At 38.5% G+C, this 17,783-nt stretch overlaps 1 protein-coding gene across 2 annotated transcripts in view; it reads right to left on the minus strand.

Moving 5' to 3' along the window:
• Positions 1-4,908: 4,908 nt before the first annotated feature.
• ATP6V1H (ATPase H+ transporting V1 subunit H) overlaps positions 4,909-17,783 on the minus strand; it is a 47,706-nt gene continuing 34,831 nt past the window's right edge. The window contains exons 13-14 of one of the 2 annotated variants that reach the window (XM_030971672.1): positions 17,265-17,378; positions 4,909-5,900 (exon numbers count right to left, since the gene is read on the minus strand). In XM_030971672.1, coding sequence (XP_030827532.1) covers positions 5,840-5,900; positions 17,265-17,378 — 175 coding nt within the window. In that variant the 3' untranslated portion in view covers positions 4,909-5,839. The remainder of the gene's footprint in view (positions 5,901-17,264; positions 17,379-17,783) is intronic. The other variant, XM_030971673.1, reaches the window with a different exon arrangement.

Consider the following 17,783-nt stretch of genomic DNA (forward strand, 5'->3'; position numbering starts at 1 on the left):
ACAAACAGGCTAAAAGTTACAGTGCCTAGTCCCTGCAGGGCAGTCAGTCATGAAGTTTGGCCCAGGTTAAGGGCTATTTAGGTAAGAAAGTTGGAACTTCCATAGACATAAAATCTAGGAAGCTTAATGTATTCTCTTTAAGGAAAGATTTCATCCCATTCCAGATTTCTTAGAACAAAAAAATCAGCACTGTGCATGTGAAGTCAGAGGTGATAAAATTCAGAACATTCGATATCTCAAAGTCGGAAAAAAATAAAGAAAAAGAAAATAGGCTTTCCAGGTTAAGAGCAATATGATAAAAATCTTGACTATTTCTTTAGAAATAGTATTTGATAGAGTTTGAACTAGAATATATAGAGAAACAAGTAAACTGCAACAAGAGAGAAGAGGCATAAATAGTCTTTTCTTACCCGAGAAAAGTAACTACTTTTTTCTAAAACATTTCCCTTATTCTAGGTCTCATTCATCATCCGCTTGATGTAGCAAGAAAATATATTTAAATTGTGAAATTCTACCAATTCTAAGAGAAATTAGAATATAATACAGAAAGAACTAGATGACACCTGAGAACTGAAATTTTGAGGTGTGACATTCAGACACACAACAGAAGGCAGAATTTATGCACTTCCTGTAAAAGGACTTCACCAAAGACGTCCCTGATGGATTTTAGTACTTTGTCTAGTATTAGTATTTTAGTGCTCTCTTGCCCAGACATTTGGATAGGAGAGGACCAGCTCTTTTCAAGTGCACCAGCTGGGGAAGCCGGATAAACTGATTCTTTGTAAATGCATTGTAATCTTTGCAAATCTCCAAAGATGGAGATAGCCTGTGATCTTCTAGCAGGGAAAAAAAAAGAAAAAAAAAGCTGTTGCTATGATCCCCACACTGACAGACTCATAATCCAAAGCTGCATTTTAGCCACCTACACCTGACAGAACAGACTTGTTTTGCACCCTTCCTTACCACATGAAAATTGCCTAGAGAATGATGACCTTTAAGTCCACAATTTATCATGCTTTCTTCCTATAAAATAGTCTGATATTGTAGCAGTTCTGTGATTTCCAAATCAATAGGTTTTAACTGTCATTGCTGCAATCAGCTGTCCAGTTTCTTGGCAGAGCTGGATACATGCAGTCTTTTTTAAATACTTAATGAATGACACTGAAAAAGTTATTTTCACCTTGACAGTTTGCACAGAGTCCAGACACAGCAAACTGAAGAGCCCTGGAAAAATTATATTAAGGATATGCTCAGAAAATCTTAATTTTTCCCTTTTGCAGATTTAGTTTTCACACAGAGGGAAAAAATTGTGCACTGCTGGGAAAATCTGTGAGATGATGAAGTTTATGTGTATATATATATATATATATCCTTTCTGTCCACTTTTATATAAAGGGGGATTGTTTTTTTCTTTTTCCCAGTTTTGCCTCAAATTAAAATTACTTTTCCATAGTACAGAAATTATCTTGGACATAACCAAGAAAGATAAGCAAAACACTGCAAAACATCAGTCATTATTCCTTTTTAATTGACTAGGCTCCTTATTGTACGGTAATTTAGGTTAAAAGCATCAGTAAGGCCAAGGGCCAGGCCATGAAAAATATTCTTAAGCAAAGCATATTGGCAGTTTTTAGCACAGCTTGTGTTCAGCGACATCTCGTGCATCTCAGAACCAGCTGTGCCAATGAAATATGCACACCACAAGGTAAAAAGAGTTCTGAGGTAACTCTCTATATGCAGCACCTTACATTTGCAAGACAATTTGTTGCTTTCTGTGGTATTCAAATGATGATCCACTTGGCCATTTGTAAATCTTAACAGCAGTTCAGACTTTTTTAATAATAATTTTGGAGTCTAAGAGGAAGCAAATACAATCAATAACATACCTGGTCATCACGAGACCACGAGCTCTCTTCTCAGCTCTGACAACATGTGGCTCTAAGAAGGCAACTCCCAACTATTCTGCAGAAGCTGCCAAAGGGAAAAGCAAAAGCTTTTGTATAGAGATGAGTCAACCAATTTCCCCCTGAGTCCTTGTCACTTACTGCATGCACTTACTGCATAAAACCTGCATGTCCTCTTCCTGAAAAGGTATAGACTCAGCAGCTCTGTGTTAGAAATGAGTGACCATCTTCACTTGTTCACACAGGTGCACAAAGGTATTTTTGAAGCTCAGATGAGATACTGATAAGAGGTGTGAGGTAGCACGGTACACCCAGGGCCTGGACAACCCATCTGCTCAGCCCTGGTTTGTTTCCAGCAGAGTATTTCACTGGCCAAGAGCAAAATCTGGCCTTAAGATCTCAACCAGCTTGTGGGAATAATAAACATTCAGTAAGCACATGATTAAAGGCATTTTCCTGCCTTAGTTCTAGGTGTCAGTACTTCATCATGCATCCCTCCTACATAGAATTGTTATAGGTTTAAATTCTTTTCACAGTTGCTGTGTCTTGAAAACTTACTCAAATTTATTTCCTCTTCAGATTTCAGACCAAGACCAAAGTTCAAAGGAAGTTATTTAACCAGAAAAGTAAAAGAAATCTCAAATGCAAGACTTAAAAGTCAGTTTATCTAAAGATTTCAAAGACTGTTACTTTAATTAAACTCCAGGAAAATTAAAGGAAAAATTAAACACCATTAATTATTGGATGAAATATAAGAATTAAATCAAAAGTTAGGAAAACAGTGAATTTCTCTCAGAGAAGACTGATTACCCTAATTTGGAGGATGATGACTGTACCTCCTCGCTTTAGGAGCAAGTTAGTCATCTGGTCCGTGGCAGCTCATCTCCAGCTGTGTCTCTAAATCTTCACATCACCAGAGGGAACAAAGGAAGCTGCTGGCACACATTTCTCTTCCTGACACTGTGCTCTCCCCACACCGTCATTACATAGCCTTGAAGCACCCAACATGCCACCATGGCATCTGCCTGCCTGCACCAGGCCAGATTTTGGGAGAAAGAGGCTAAGCAAGGAAAGTGAGTAATGCAAACAGGTGAATAGTAAAAACAACACTCAATAGCAAAAGCTAGCACTAGGCTTGTGAGACAAAAAGGTAGATTCAGTAGAAAGTTTTGTTAATTAATTTAAATTCAACGAAAACTTTGGGTTGATTTTCCTGATTCCAAAGGTTAAAAGCTCAACAGCTCTGTCCTCCTGTCTCTCTTGGGACCACAGATGAAGGCCTTTCACTGCCAACAAGTGGGATGGGAGATGAAGACCCACATCTGGAAATTGCTCTGCAGCTCCCTGCTATGCCAAAATTCCCCAGGACCTGTAGGAAACCATGAGCAGTCTGACTCCTGCAGAAATCTCAGCTCTGGCAACTTGAGTCCAAATTATTGGCTGCACAACAAAGTCCTCCATAACACCCTCCCCTGCAGGTTTCCAGGCTTCTTAAGGTACAATTGTTGGCAGGAACTCACTGAGATCCAAGCTTTGAGCCACCTGAATGTTACCATTGGCAGCTGGAAATCGCAGAGCTTGCAGGCTTTCAGGTTTCACAGGCACCAGGACATCAATAACATACAGGGATATAAGTGAAACTTCAGAACCATTGCTTTAATTAGAGAGCTGTTGGACACAAGGTGGTAACTAAATGTCAGAGAATGCCAGGTATCACACAGCTTATAAACACACCACATGATGAAGAATTAAATTATGCACAGGATAATACTACAAAGCAGGAGAGGAGAATTTATTTGTATAATACATGAAAATAATACTCAGATGTTTTAGATCAACCCCTGTAAGCAATTTTGTTTCACATTATGAGTAACTTATTAGGAGTTATTTCTAGCTCCTCCAGAATTGAAGAGGTTTCCAGTGGTAGTATTCATCATATTTACTTCTACGATTCAATCCCAGATCTCCTTACCCAGCAGAGCTTTAGTGTTCCTTTTGGAAAAGGAAACACACTTGGTTTTGAAGGTGGGGAAACATTGCTTTCTCATTAATGCCACGTCACAGTTCTTGGACCCAACATTACAGCTGTAACCATAGGACCAATCTTTTAGAGCAGTCTTAGGCCCTGCTTTCATTGTCAAATGTGACATGAGAAGCTGATTTGTAGAGCAAGACACTTGGTGGTAAGTCAGCATTCACTCTGCATGCATTTCTAAAGGCCATACTTCAAACAAAATCTTACATGGTGCAGTAGACTGAACACTTACCACGTAGCCAGGACACACAGGATGTACAGCATGACATACATCATGCAAGATGTGCATCCTGAGACTCAGCTTGATTGGAGAAGAAGCCCATTCATGGGCTGACTCCACCATGCAATGTAAATTGAAGTGTGAAATGCAGGGAGGACTCAGAGATTCATTCCAAGAGTGTTCAACTGACCCAAGGTAAGAACGGCAGTGTAGGTGCACCTCTGCTCTCCCAGCTGCTTCCCACACCACCTGTATGCCCCAGGACTGTGAGAATATGCAGTGCTAAGTTAATATCTACTCAAATAAACCTACTTCAGTTGGAGTGAGGGTTAGTTCTTTCTAGTCTTGTGATAATGACTACATTAACAAGGCCTTTGCCTTCTATATGCAAAAGTAAGCAACAGTCATTAAGCTACACAATCCAATTTTAATTAAGCAGACCAAGAAATCATCGACCTGTAGTCCTCTAACTCTCTTCTCTCTCCATTGCAACAGTGGTCAAATTTTAATTACATATGATGAAAGTCCAGGCTGGATAAGGAAAAGTTTTTCCAATTAGTCTTTTCACTTGATGACAAAGTACTCCAAGCTTCCTCAGAGACTTGTACCTTAAATGACTACTGACAAGATTAAGAATCATGTTCACTTTTTTTTTTTAATTCTAATAATGAATCACAAGAATATTAACTGTTTGGTATTGCAAGTGCCTGGAGCCAGGCTTCTATCTATGCAACAAAACTGTTCTCATATGCCAAGCCAAGATCAGCTTAAATTTATTGATTACATATTTTATACTGAACACAAAACACAGAAAATATTGATAGCCAAATTATCTGGCTTAATATAAAAGAAATACAATGGATTTTGGAATGAAACCAGAACCCTAACATTTACAAGTATTTTCAATAACCAAAAACTCCATGAAATTACAATTTCAGCAGCTAGTAGTGCATATTAAAAAAAAAAAAAACTCAACTTGATCTCTGATCTACAGCCTTAACCAGGAGTGTTATACACCTGGACTAATAATCTTGAGGGTATGTTTTCACTGATGGAGGAGTGTTCATTTTCTTTTCCTCTTCTCATTTCCAGATTTTTTAATGTAGTTTCTAACAAGAGAACTACCCCACCCCCCAAAAAAGCCCCACCCATACCTTTGCTTTTATATACAATTTCAACACTATTTTGAGACTTGGTATATATTTTAGTATTAATAATCAATATTTCTTAGGCTATTGCACTTTCTATGAAACACTAAGTCAAAGCCTTACTAATTTGTCTGAGACATAAGGGGACAACTTACTTTTCTTGGAAAGTGACAACACTGATAAGCCACTAAAAGAAGAGAACAATTTTTCTAGGCTAATTATAATATCCATTATGGAACGGATATCCTTTAATAATAGTCTTTATTATGAGAATAAATACATAAAACAAATGCAATATATTAGCCACATTTCTTCATATACATTCAGAATAGAACAAGAAGCTAATAGGCATAATCAGCAGAACTAGTTGAACAAACAAATTTTTAGTAAGCCAACAACACTAGAGGAAAGTTGGAATGTTTATGCACCCATAGCAGACAAAGAGCATGTGATTTCCGCATTTCCTTTGTATTCATTTAAAGAGAAACACGCTGTAGTTGTAAGCATGAACTGTATGAACTGATGGAAGTGTTTAGCTCCGTGCGGTGGCCGTCTGAGGCTGTTCTGACTGCAACTGCTTCCCAAGGTATTCCCTGAAATACAACAAAAAATCAGATTGAGAAATGTTCTGGAGAGTGGGGAGTGCAACATCCGTGGGAATTACTAAGTGTATAAAGAAGAAAGAGCTTTAAGTTCAGAATTAATCCCTTAAATTATGTCAGCTGGAGCAACAATGAGCACACCCAAGCATCCATCATCTGCCCTATGAAAATAAAGTACAAATCAAACATAACAAAGCTGTCTAGAAAAGGAAAGAGCCCAAAGGGAACATTGAGAAGCCGTGACAACTGACACAGAACACCCATGAAGCAGATAAATTCTGCTTGTTAAATAAATATTTTAGAAGTTATGGCAAAACATTTGAAAGTATCCCTTTCCACAACCCAGCTGCAGGAGCATGTGTAACACAAAGGACACACTGGCAATACAACAGGCAAGCAAATAGACACTGACTCAATAACTACATATTCAAGTTGAGAAAAATAAAAGATAATCAATCTAGGCCCACTGTATAGCAACATCTTCTTTAAAGCGTTTTCCTCACCTGCACTTTGAAGTGCACTAAGCCACTTACTTTCTATCTCTCCTCTCAACATTGGAACTTCTCCCAGATTACTGGCACTTGCTCTGAGCAACAGTGTCTAAATCCCATGGAAAAATACTGCACAGTTCTTCTGAATGTTACAGTCCTTCACTCTCTCTTGTGAAAGCAGATCAACACTTCACAAAAAAGAACCATAAAAAAGCTGAAAGCAGTCTTTAACAATAGTACCTGGGTTGCTGCTTGTCACAGAAAATACAATAATTGTACCACTGTATCAAGTGAAAGAGAGGTTTCAGGACTCGTGAAATGTAGGCGTTCTTTTTCTACTGCTGATCATACACTTAGTATTGTGCTTTCTCACTACACAGATACTTCAACCTACACAGGTTAAGCACTAGAAGCATCTCAGAGGGATGATGTTCAGAAAGAAGTCTCAAAAAAACCCCACATAACTCAAGAGTATGTGCTTTTGCTTTATTAAAAAAATAAATTTAAAATATCAGTTTTTTTGCACATTTCAAAAACTAGTTTTCAGCTTAGTGTCCTGTTGAACAGTTATCCCTTATGCATTGCAATTCCTACTGCATAATGAAGTTCAGCATTCCAGCTGTACCACCCAACACCACTTTTCTCAGTTTTAACATTAGGCATCCAGAAAAGCAAAAGTTTCTATAAACATTAACTTCAAACACCTCTAGCAAAGAAAATAACACATAATTTGTATGCTGAACTATATGTTACAGTTTAGCACCTTCATTTACAGCTCCATCAGGTGTTGCTGTAAAATCACAGTATTTTAATGCTTGGGCTCCACTTAATAGATACAACTCTTGCTCATAATAGACAGGTTATCACCCAAAAAGTAGAGGCTCCTGCTGGCAAAGAAGGAAATGAGCTGCTCTCTTGTGGTTTTGCAGAACTCAAAACTGTACAGCAAAACAAATTTTGACCATCATCCAAAAACACACACAGCAACTATGGCAGAGCTTTCACACTCACCAAACCTCTTTCTGCTCCCTCTATGTTTTTGGTTGCCTTTTTTTTTTGTTTGTTTCATGCCTATATGCATGTACTGATTCTAGTATTTCTTCTCTGACATCCAGCCTTGAAAACAACTGACACTTGCTGCATACATGGCTCTGCTTGTCATATTACAAGCCCACAACATTATTTATTCTTAAAGCACAGATGAACCATATTGCATGTGAAATTCCCACACTATTACTTCGAAGTAGGAAAATCAATTAAGCTAATAATCCATAACATTACAACTACTGCAAAGCTTACACTGTTTCAGATGCATGGCCAAGGCTTTCTAAAAACCCCACTAGAGTGCAGTGCAGTCAGCAAAAATCTCCAAGGCAGCAGAGCAGTAGCACATTTTGTAGGTACTTAGTGCCTTCACACACATATTCAACTTCTACAGTAAGTAGAACAGTATCTTCCCTACAAAAACCTTTTGTAGGTGTAAGGTTTAAGTTCAGGGTCAAGGAAAAGGTCTCATCCCATTTCCCCATATAGAATGAGTACCTGCAGTTACATCTCTACATTGTCATGCTGAAAATCCCACAGTGTTACTACCCCATCACCTCTTTAGCCACCACCAAGGGCCACTGAAATGCAAAAACCTTGCATTACAAGCTGTTAGAAGGATCACTTAATTTTCTGTTTGGTTATCACTTCCATTTGAAGGTCACTGGTTAACCCAGGACGAGTTATTGCATGGTCTAGATTAGATGAATATGGAATCATAGAAAGGTTTGGTTTGGAAGGCACCTTAAAGATCATCTGATTCCAAACCCTCTGCCATGGGCAGGGACAACTTCCACTACACCAGGCTGCTGAGAGCCCCCTCCAACCTGGCCTTGAATACTCCACAGGATGGGGCATCCACAGATTCTCTAGGAAACGTCTTCCAGTGTCTCACCACCCTCACAGGAAATAATTCTTTCTGATATCTAATCTAACTCAGCCCTGATTGATTTCACAGCCGTCATTCCTTGGCCTTGTGAGAAGGCCCTCTCCAGCCTTCCTGTAGGCCTCCTTTAGGTACTGTACAGGTGCTCTAACATCTCCCAGAGACTCCTCTTGTCCAGGCTTAACAACCCCAGATCAGATCTTCTCCTCACAGCACAGGTTTTCCATGCCTCTAAATCACCTTCATAGGTCTCCTCTGGACCTGCTCCAAAGTGTTAAGCAGGACCCTGTTCTCCCTCTGCTAAAACACATACTAAAAGAATAAGAAGATTCAAATATATTTTATAAATACTGGTGTTTCATCCTGTTAGGAGGTTAAGAAGCACTGTAAGCTCCAAACTGCACTCATAAGTTGGACATAAATGTCCATCCCCATGCTATTATGAATTAAGGGTCTAAGACCTCATTCTGCACTGATACTTAGTTAAACTTTATTTTAAAATCACGGTTTTTCTCTTTACTATTTACCTCTCAGAATTAAAGTCACCTGTAAGAATGCAAGTATTCAACACATTGCACTATAAGAGCAGGTATGATGAAAGGATGGATCTTGTCATAAGATAACAAATCAGTTAATAAAGTAATCAAAATAGCATCTGAGATTTGTGATGTGCACTACAATAGAAAGTAATAAGGCAGGTATTAGGCTTACCTTTTTTTAATTGCAAGCTATAAGCCCAAGAATTGGATCACTACAAGATATTTTAAACCATTTTCCTCACATCGTAACAGAAAGGCCTTTGTAAAAAGGTCAGGTTTAGCCATCTTCTTATTTCCTTCAACATAAAACCATCCTTATTAAAAGCAGATGAAGCTAGTGCAAACAAGTTTGCATTTGCACATAACAGCATTCAAACACGAAACAACTGATTCAGTATAAATTTAAAAGAATGAAAAATATTGCCTCTGCACTGCAGAAAAGCTTCAAATGTGCAACTGTAGTACTCAAGACTACAGAACACTTTTGAAATCAGCTATAAAATCTTCCATTTCTCAATTAAAGCTCAGACCAACAAGACTTGAAACACCACACACTTTCACTTCCCTGGTCACCCAAAAATCTAACAGTGAAGCATAAGTAATTTCCATTTGCAAATTAATCTTTTCATTCTTACTAGAACAACCAAGTGAGATTCCTTCCACAGTAGAAATTCCCCCTTTTTGTTGCCTCTTTTTAGACACATATTTTCTGCAGTTCCCAAAGTGCTTTTTCGAGGAAGAAAAGGAAGCTTACAGGTGAATACAAGAATTCATTTTATCTCAAATTCTTATTCTAATTTGTTTCTTCCTTTTGCTTAATTTAATCAGTTTTTGTTTCTCATGAGAGCCACTGACACCTTGAAGCAGAGATATACTAAATGTCATAATTGAAACAAATGCTTCAAGTTTATTTAGGAAAAGGCACACAGAACTGATCCAACATGTAAACTCAGTGAATACGGAATAAGGAGATTGCAAACTAGCACAAGACACCACCTACAAATTTTATACTAAATATACCATATACTAAAAGATCATTGTCAATAACAAACAATCTGCGATAGAAGGGGTATGATAAGACACACACAACAGATCCCTAGGGGCCATGTGTTAAAAGAAACAAGCCTTGAAGTTTAAGTAGTACTACTTTCAGTGTTATTCTCCAAATTTCAGTGCAGTCAGATTTACCTGTCCTTTAAAGGACACTGAAAATGAAGAGGCAAAGGAAGAAAAGTGGATGAAACACAGAGTAAAGGAAGGATTAAATTTTCATATTTTCTCTTTTCTTACATTTAACTCTTGAATCCTGGTTATTAAAAAAGTTATCAAAAATATTTGATAGTCTTAAATATCTGCAATCTCTAGCTTGGTTTAGCAGACTGGGGTTCCCAAGAGACAGAATGCCTTGCTTTGACAAAAACCAAAATTAAAATACTGATTTTATTTTTCTCTATCTAAACATAAACGTAGAGTTCCATACTTTTGAAAATGAAATTGAAAAGCTAGTTCTAAAGAAATCCTTCAAAAAATCTGCCACTTGATTCAATACACTCAAAAGACATTGCCAACATACACTGTTTACAGACAAATTATAAAGATATGACAAATAGTTAAACAAACAAGTTCACAGGACAGGCAGCAGATAGAATAGTTTGAACGAATTGATCAGTTTTGCCAGCCCTATGTTGCATTTCTGCTAGAGGTCTAGTAAGCTGGAGAGAAGTTGTTAGACTAGAAAGAGATGGACCAGTTTTACTAATTTATTGTGGCTTTACAAGTAGGTATTTGAACCACATAATTGATATATTCCCAATTCTAAGAAGGCTAAACTAACCCATGAAAACATTGTCTTGTAAGTGTTACACTCCATAGATTAACCATCCGTGGAACCTTTGAGCAGTACACATGATGTGGCAACACCACCACAAGGTTGCAACCATCTGTCTAGTCTCCACCTAATCCAATGTGAGACAAAGCTGGAACACCCACCCTTTAACCCATTCCAGCTGTGTAGGCCTGTTTCTCACAAGGCACTCAGGGTATTCTGGTGAGCACTTTTTGTTCATTTAACTCCCAAGTGAATTGCAGTGAATTGCTTTCTACAAATAAGCTCCCTTGAACATGGTTACTGCAGTGTCACATTAGCACTGGTGGTGGCTGGGAGAAAGGCAAGTGGAGCTCCACAGGGGCCACCACCAGCTGCATTTGCCTCCCCACAGAGCCACAGTCACAGAAGCCAGGAAATAAATAAAGAAGCCAGGCGCAAATCAAACCTGAAGTGATGTTAATATTTGGTTCCTGATAGGTAATATTAACTTGTCTTACTGCTGGATCCTAAGTTATAATGCTGCACATTTTCATATATCTTTTCTATATATAGTACAGAAAAAAAATTATATATACACATTACATGTTCCTCAATATCATCTTCTTCACAGAAGTAAACAGGAAGAGAACAGTTATGAAAGTAGTAAAGTAACAAACAGAGATATCTTCCTAGAGAGCTGAGCTGGGAAGACTGCCAAAGCTGGAGTGCTACCACAGGAGAACTGCTGTTCTCTTTTGTCATTTGTTTACTGAACACAATTTTCTTCTTTGACTCAGTGAATTTATGCAATATGAAATATTCCAATTTAAAAATGGTATTAAAGAATATAAAAAGTGTCTATTATATCAGTGCCTACCATGAGTGGTTTTGAAGGTAAGTCATTACAAATCAACAGCAAAAACAAAGAAACAAACCTACACAGCAGAATCAAAGCCACTTTGATCAAACAGCTTGGGCCTCCAACACATCAAACTGAAGATTTTTATAACTTATCTTTTTCAGTGGAACCATGGTGATTTTCACCATGTATCTCCTTGACCTATAAATGTGGCTGTGGATCTCAAGAGAAAAAAAATACTGCAAACATCTCCGCAATTCTCAATACTTAGTTTAACAGATTCCACTTCATACAAACAAATAGAACAAAGGCCAACTGTTGAGATAAACAAAATCTAGGACATTGTTTCTGTTCAATTATTCACAGTAAAGAGATGCTCAACATTCTGATGTGCACATAAAAACTAAACAGCCTTAATGGTTGTACAGAAGGATTATGAACATTACATGAAAGGGGCTTTGTGTTTCCAAATGGAGCCCTTTCTTCAGCTGAATGCAGTAACATTAATAGACAATCTACAGATTATCATGATTACTGAAAACATTACTCATAGCATGGTTTAAAGCCCTCCTTACGACATGAAATGCAGCATTAATGTGAGTCTTCAAACTGAGACACTACAAGAACCTTCTTTCCTCTCAGTTGTTTCCCTGGTTTTGTCCAATCTTAGGAAGAGTTATTCTAGACTTCCAGTTCACAGCTTCACATACAAGCTATGAAGAGACAGCAGATCAATGAGCTCTTATAACAAAGCTATGACTTAAGCATTTGATTTTAAAAGAAAATAAACTGTGAAATCCAATTCAATGTGTGTCTTTCTATTAGGGAGAAAAAGCACCAGCCATTTTTCACTTATAAGATACGCTATGAACTAACACACAGACCCATTCTGTGAATTTAAAAAACCCACTTGACTAAAACTTGCAATGTGGTTTGAAAACAGTTTTATATTTAAACAGAAAGTTTAGTTACCACAAAGAATTTTTTTGCTTACAACACTTCAGAGGTTTTTATGTAAGAATGACCAACATCAATAGTGTTTCACTGAATTTTCCTATCAGGAAATCAAATTTTTAAAGAACACTAATCAGAAGTAAATTATCAAAAAGTTACCTCTTTGGTGACATGTTTTTCAGCATAGTGCATGAAAATGAGCAACTTCTTTGAAAAAAGAAAATGCAAACTGAGCAGAATGTCTGAAATCTTCCATGCTAACATGAGCTCTAGAAATATTAAAAAGTGTTTCTGCAAAGAGTAGAGATCTCATGACAGAAAACAAGAGCACAGTGTGAATCCCAGAGAGCATATGCCCAACAAAAAATCACAGCCTCTACACCTATATGGAACGAAGTTTTACAAGAATACATCTTTATGTGCAAATAAAAAGATGGAACACTCCACTAGACATCAAGTGTGCCTGTAATTAACTGGATTTTTGCTTGTCTCATTCTAGCGAGGAATGTTCTCTTAAAAAAGATTATTTTTTATCAGAGACACTATCTTCTCAAACTTTTCATTTAGTTAACTTCTGTTAACTACTGAAAAGGAATTGTAGCGATAATGAAGGTTAAGAACCAGGAGAAATAAATATAGTAGCAGTCATTATCCTGTAGGTATTGTTTCCCAGATTTAAGCCTACTACTCTATTAAGCATTCCACACTTCAGTGTTGGGATAGAGGAAAAAATAAGGGGTGAGGGTGGGTGTAAACTTCATGGCTGCCAGGTAAAAACCACTACACCCTGCAATTCTCACTCCCAAATGCAGTGTACAGAAGCTATCTGTAGAGTAACCATTTCTAAATATAGCATATTGGAAATCCTAGTCAGTTTCAGATTTTTTACTGTCTCCTTGCAGAATTCCTCATTTTAAAAGATGGAGAGCAAGTAATTTTCTCTGGGCTGTGCATTTAGAAAACCATGTATGAACCTGTTGTGTATCCAAAGCTTGCCCAATTTGTTGCTTCATTCAGTATGCCCTCTATGAATTCTACTTCCATACCATACTTGATCATGCTGAAGTGACCCATCCTAACTCCCACCGTTCAGCACCTGCCAACATACTCATAGTCCTCATGTCAGTAGCAAGGAGGAGGTCAGGAGCCCCACGCCCAGGATGGTGAATGTCTGAGAGGAACCTGTGCTGGAGCAGGGCCCTGACAAGGATCTGCAGATCCATGGAGAGAGAAGCCCACACTGGAGCAGGTTTCCTGGCAGGACTTGTGACCCTGTGGAGGGACACATGCTGGAGCAGCCTGTCCTTGAAGGACTGCACCCCGCAGAAGAGTGACCCATGCTGCAATAGTTTGGGGAGGGCTGTTGCCCATGGGATGGACTCGTGTTGGAGAAGTTCATGGAGAACTATCTCCCATGGCAGGGACCCCATTATGGAGCAGGGAAAGTATTCCTCTCCCTAACCAATGGGAGAAAACAATGTGTGACAAACTGGCCATTACCCCCATTCTATCTACCTGCAGCCCTAGGGGAGGGGGTAGAGCTCAGAAGGAGGAAAGGGTGGAGAGAAGGTGTTTTTAAGGTCATATTTACTTCTCACTATCTTGCTCTGGTATTGTTAGTAATAAATTCAATCAATTATCTCTAATTTGAGCCTGTTTTGCCTGTGGCAGTATTTGGTGAGTGATATCTCCTGGTCCTTATCTCAGCTCAGGAATCCTTTGTTGTATTTTCTCGCCCCTGTCCAGCCATGGAGGAGAGCAATAACAGCAGCTTTGGTGGGTGCCTGCACCCAGGGTCAACCCGCTACACAGGTTCCCAATATCAGCATGGGGTGCCATGACTAACACAATTCAAGTCAGATTGAAACTCAGGACTAATTCCCATGTACAGGCAGTAAGTGATGATAAAGATAATTTTGCTCCTCACTTCATCAGTGCATGATCATTTAACATGCAAATGTAACTGGAATATTTCACTTGAACTTATCTCATCTGAAAAGCTGACAGCAGTTACTGCTTTTGCCAATGTAGCTTCACCATTTAAGAGAATGCCTGACAGTCTGATTTCCCCCCATTAATCCCTGACTTAAAAACCCCTAAGGGAAAGCCAGTTGAGCAGCCTGTAATGAACTACTCAAATTACTTAGGAGTTAATTGCCTTTAAGTTAAGCTAACAGTCAAATGATACAGCTGTGTTGTAGGCAGAATGCTACTGCAGCTGCCCTATGGCATTCCCTCAATTCAAGTACCACAAGTTTTCCTTTGTTAGCTCCAGGCACAGCACTTGCATCAAGCCTTATTGTGGCAGAGAAAAGCTTTATTTTCTAATCTTTCTCTCACTTAACCTTCAGGAAAAGCCTGACTACCTCTGTCACATGTGTCACAGACAGTAATGCCAAATTGTTCTGTACCAGTTAAATTCAAGGAAAAAAACACAATTGCTTTGAGTGAAATAACTGTAATTCCAGAATAAGTGGAAGCAAGACAAAGAATGTTTATTGTTTCCCCAGGTCTGAAGAGCAAGGGAAACAAAACCTTGAAGTTGCTGGATAACATATCTTATGACAATGCAAAGCTTAGTAAGTCAGCACTTAAATCACAGTGTGCGGCAGTCAGGGGACTCAGCTTGTGCGGTGAAACGAGACAGCAATGAAACAGAAGAGCTCCCAACACTCATCAAAAGCCAGATCTACACAAAGACAGATCTAGCTTCCCACATACAAACAGTGTGTCATTTCCTTCACTTAAGCTGTAAGTCCATGCCAGGGGGAACACTACTTTGCCAAATAAGAGCCAAGGACAGTGTGTCCCAGAGGCTTGTTCCACTATGAATTAAACAAGAAAACATTCCCTACAGAGATAACAATGTGAATCTGGAAGTGGCACTAACTTACACAGATTCTTTTTACTGACACCTCTGAAGATCTGAAACTAGGTACTTTTGCCATCTCCCCCTCAGTCTCAAGTCTAAAGGTTCACAAACTGTGAAAAGCAGGCACAGAAATGTTCATACCATTAAAAAACCAAAACAAATCTAGAAGACCAGATGTGATGTTTTTACAAGTAGCAGTCTCTCACTGAAAGTGAGAAAAAGCCAGGTTTGGCATTCAGGAAAATTTTCCTAGCACTGAGGTTTGTGCTGGAGAAAGACCAAAGGTCTTCCTACCAGATTTTCAAGACACCAGAACACACATGAAATAAAGCCCATCCCTGCTGCAGAGGCAGTATCAGTAACTAAACTTTCCATGCTGTAATTTCTATTTAGAAGCAGCTGGTTTGTAATACTCAGAATGTTTCAAATGTATCAGAACAGCAGTGAGAATAGAAATGTATTAAACTGAGAAGCAGGGCAGAGCATAATATACAATAATAACCAAAAAGTAGATTGAACATGACCATATGTTTAGATTCCATCTCCACACTCAAAAATTCCATGTGATCTATCAAAGTACTCATTACAGGTGGAGAGTATTAGCTGGAATTTTCATAGTAGGGTATTTAAACACATGCTTCTCTTTTATGGAAGGTTCCCACAGCATCTAAGAGGGAGTAGGATAAAATGAATATAACATGCATGAGAGTTAAAATATTAAAACCTATATTCTTCAGAAGGAAGGGGAGAAAATTAGCTTTGTTTCACTTATGATACACTGCAGAGAGAGACAATGGGAGCTTTTTGTCAACTTAGCCAGCTTGTCACAGCAAGGAGGTGACTTAACCTGGCAGAAGGTGCTTACTAGTCCATGTTCCTCTACCACTTTCACACAGCTAGCATCATCCCTACTCAGCCTTTCAAAAGTTCAAATTCTGTAACAGGTGAGCAAATTGACAGATGTTATAGATATGTCCAAGCACTAAGCTTTTCAGAAATAAAAGGTTGTTTAAATCCAAAATTAAATTAGTTTTTTGTATCTCAACACTTATGTTCCAATATACTCAGATGTATTGCTGTATTTTATCTAGCTTTAAGGCAATGCCAGACTGAAAATACGAGCTCTGGTGCACTCATAATTAATAACCAGATTAAAAGCTCCTCATTAGTATTTTTAACTCTCCATGCTTTATGCTTAGCATATCCAATTAGTTTGGCAACTTATATAAAGTTGCTTCATGAACACTGTTTTTCAGAGCTTCAGCCCCTCAATGCTTCCCCTAAAAGGTCCAGTGTGCTGTTGGAAAGGCAGCCTCACACACCAGCAAGCTCTGTGGCAGAACTTGCCAAGACTTCAGGGTTATCAGAGAGCAAGCACTCAATCAGCCCAAGAACTTCTGCTACTCCACACACAGCTCAAATAATTCATAGAATCATTTCAGAATTTCCTGACTTGAGAAAGGAACCAAAAGAACCATCAAGTCCAGCTCCTGGCCCTGCACAGGGCCAGCCCAAGAGTCACACCATGTGTCTGAGAGCATTGTCCAAACACTCTGAACTCTGGTGCTCTGACTACTTCCCTTGGGAGCCTGCTCCAGTGCCCAATCACCCTCTGGATGAAGAACCTTTTCCCAATACCCAACCTAGGCTAAAACACATTGTTCAAGTGAATTACTTGTGTGACAGTCAACTATGTAAGGAAGCTACTCAAATCAGCTATCTCCAAAATACACAGAAAAACTAAGTTTTTACCATAAGCATCATAGTAATCTGCTGTTTAAAAACTGCTCTATTAACACATAAAAATGTTATTTCTCCCCTAAAAGAAATCTACTGTTTTGAATCCTGTCTCCACAACAAAGATTTCTCATGGTTATTAGTATATTAAATAATCTTCACATACCAGTTGTGAACCATCAGCTTCTGCACAGCCAGCAGTGCATTATAACGAACTTGCTGGTCTTCATGATGCATGTGGTTCATGACCAGCTGCTTACCACCAAGCTGTTCAATCACTCTGAAAAACAGGAGAGGAGCAAGTTTTTTGACATTTCTTTCAATTCTGGGTAGCTATCCTATCCAACCACTTCTCATCCAAGGCATTAAGAGGTTAAGTTTAAATTATATAATATTTGTTTCATTAAAATTATTTATTTGGCAAGATACATATCCCACCTGATGTGTTACAAATACATATCTTCTGTAATAACTACAATTTTTTTAGAAAAAGATATTTTAAGAATTCACCACAGGGAGTGTTTATACTGGATTCCTGTTCACGACTTTGAAATAAATAATCAAGAAAAGAACCCTTTTCAGAAAGGGTTACACAGCTCTGGAAAAGGGTTTGCCGGGTACAGCATTATCAATTATTAGGTAGGAGAGGCAGTGCCATCCACCCCATAAATGGATGACAACCAGG

Source organism: Camarhynchus parvulus, chromosome 2 (genome assembly GCF_901933205.1).
Source record: "Camarhynchus parvulus chromosome 2, STF_HiC, whole genome shotgun sequence".
NCBI classification, from domain to species: domain Eukaryota; kingdom Metazoa; phylum Chordata; class Aves; order Passeriformes; family Thraupidae; genus Camarhynchus; species Camarhynchus parvulus.